General features: G+C 36.9%; 2 protein-coding genes across 2 annotated transcripts in view; one reads left to right on the top strand and one right to left on the bottom strand.

Moving 5' to 3' along the window:
• LOC137632890 (uro-adherence factor A-like) overlaps positions 1-1,966 on the bottom strand; it is a 14,111-nt gene extending 12,145 nt beyond the window's left edge. The window contains exon 1 of the mRNA XM_068364984.1: positions 1,958-1,966. Coding sequence (XP_068221085.1) covers positions 1,958-1,966 — 9 coding nt within the window. The remainder of the gene's footprint in view (positions 1-1,957) is intronic.
• Positions 1,775-2,500, top strand: part of LOC137632782 (transcription factor 21-like) — a 1,563-nt gene continuing 837 nt past the window's right edge. The window contains exons 1-2 of the mRNA XM_068364865.1: positions 1,775-1,900; positions 2,036-2,500. The exon at positions 2,036-2,500 is cut by the window's right edge and continues 837 nt beyond it. Of these exons, the coding sequence (XP_068220966.1) occupies positions 2,229-2,500 (272 nt within the window). The 5' untranslated portion in view covers positions 1,775-1,900; positions 2,036-2,228. The remainder of the gene's footprint in view (positions 1,901-2,035) is intronic.

Genomic DNA, 2,500 nt, shown 5'->3' with positions numbered 1-2,500 from the left:
AAATTGCAAGCCAATAAAAGGAGGAGGATTTCGTTCTTTGTTATTATTATTATTATTATTATTATTATTATTATTATTATTATTATTAGCTAAGCTACATCCCAAATTGGAAAAACAGGATGCTGTAATCCCAAGGGCTCCAACAGGGAAAATGTACTCTATTATTATTATTATTATTATTATTATTATTATTATTATTAGCTAAGCTACAACCTTAGTTGGAAAAACAGGATGCTATAAGCCCAAGGGCTTCAACAGGGAAAAAATAGCCTAGTGAGGAAAGGAAACATGGAAATAAACTACAAGAGAAGTTTTGAACAATTGAAATAGATAATTTTTATAAGGAAAGGAAATAAGGAATTAAATAAATTACAAGAGAATTATGAACAATTGAAATAACATATTTTAGGAAGAGTAACCATTAAAACGGATCTTTCATATATAAACTATAAGTGAAAAGAGGTAGAATAGTTAGAAAAGGGAAGAGAAATAAGTTAGAATTGTTAGAAAAAGGGAAAGAAATAAGTTAGATTAGTTGGAGCAGGGAAGAGAAATGAGATAGAATAGTTGGAAAAGGGAAGAGAAATAAGTTAGAATTGTTAGAAAAAGGAAAAGAAATAAGTTGGAATAGTTGGAGCAGGGAAGAGAAATAAGATAGAATAGTTAAAAAAGGGAAGAGAAATAAGTTAGAATTGTTAGAAAAAGGAAAAGAAATAAGTTGGAATAGTTGGAGCAGGGAAGAGAAATAAGATAGAATAGTTAGAAAAAGGGAAGAGAAATAAGATAGAATAGTTAGAAAAAGGGAAGAGAAATAAGATAGAATAGTTAGAAAAAGGGAAGAGAAATAAGATAGAATAGTTAGAAAAAGGGAAGAGAAATAAGATAGAATAGTTAGAAAAAGGGAAGAGAAATAAGATAGAATAGTTAGAAAAAGGGAAGAGAAATAAGATAGAATGGTTAGAAAGGGGAAGAGATTCAAGTTAGAAAAGGGGAAATAAGTTAGTATAGTTAGAAAAAGGGGAGAGAAATAAGTTAGAATATTTAGAAAAGGAAGATAAATAAGATAGAATAGTTAGAAAAGGGAAAAGAAATAAGTTAGAATAGTTGGAGCAGGGAAGAGAAATAAGATGGAATAGTTGGAAAAGGGAAGAGAAATAACTTAGAAGTAAGTTAAAATAGTAAGAAAGGTTAGGAAAGAGGAAATAAGTTGGGATAGTTAGAAAAGGGAAGAGAAACAAGTTAGAATAGTTAGAAAAAAGAAGAGAAATAAGTTAGAACAGTTAGAAAAGGGAAGATGAATAAGATAGAATAGTTAGAAAAGGGAAGAATTCGTTCCTCCTCTCGAGGTATTTCGTCAGCTTTCAAACGCACACGGAGTCAAGGCTGAAGGGGTGACTCCGTATCCAGGTCAGATCGGCGATTCCATATGTGGTCAAATGTCTTCATAATCACGATTAGATAACAATCCTAAAAGGATTCGAGCTTAGAGGGACGTCTGATTCGTGGTTTCCAATCGGTTAGCCATTTTGAAATAGTCGAAGACACTTTAGGATTGTAAAATTCTGACCATTTATGGTATGTGAGGAGGAGGAGGAGGACTGGGTTGTGAGGGAGGGCATTGGGTAGAGGAGGGCATCGTAAGCAAGGAGAGAGAGAGAGAGAGAGAGAGAGAGAGAGAGAGAGAGAGAGAGAGAGAGAGAGAGAGAGAGAGAGAGAGAGAGAAAGGGGAGGAGTCTTGGCGGTTTGGTATTGTGGGTATACCGAGCGGTTTGTGCGTTTGGATAGGAGGTCTGGAAGTCTGGAAGTGTTTCAGTGGTCTGGAGCCTATGGTAGAGACAACATCAACCGGCTGGAACCTGCGTCCACGGAGACACTGTAGTGCCATATACCCCGTGCCCAGGTAAGCGACGACGGGGCATCATATACCCTAATGAAGAAGTTATTTTGTTCTATGTACCTTTTTCATCTTGACATTCTCCTCTACGACTTAAAATGAAAAACCATTAATGCTGTTTTTTTTCGTGTTTTGTTCCAGATATTGGGACGTTCTAAAAGAAACTATATTCTTCCTGGAAGGACTTATACTGGATTACTTCAAGACAGCCATTCGTACCCAGTGTAATATGATATATGCGACAGTGAATATGTAAAACTTGTGAAGTGAGTCTTGGCTTATAAAATTTGATCAAGAGTAAAATAAGAGAAAAAATAGATTGAAACATATAAAAATGGCGAAAACGGAAAACGAAGTTGCAGCCGAGAACGAGAGAAAGGAAGTGGACAGCAATAATAACAGTGACAATAACACTTGCAATAAAGAATGTGATAACGCCAAGGCTACGCCGGGCAAATACCAGCTACGGCCTCGCTCCCTTCAGTCACGGCGCCGTAGCGACAGCGAGTGGAGTTTTCACGAGCCCCTGAGACAGAAGCGCCCTCCGCCTCTGTCCAGATACCGAAGGAAGACGGCCAACGCCAGGGAGAGGTACCGCATGCGGCA

This window comes from Palaemon carinicauda, chromosome 42, assembly GCF_036898095.1.
Source record: "Palaemon carinicauda isolate YSFRI2023 chromosome 42, ASM3689809v2, whole genome shotgun sequence".
In the NCBI taxonomy this organism is placed as follows: domain Eukaryota; kingdom Metazoa; phylum Arthropoda; class Malacostraca; order Decapoda; family Palaemonidae; genus Palaemon; species Palaemon carinicauda.
This window is presented reverse-complemented; position numbering and strand designations above follow the sequence as displayed.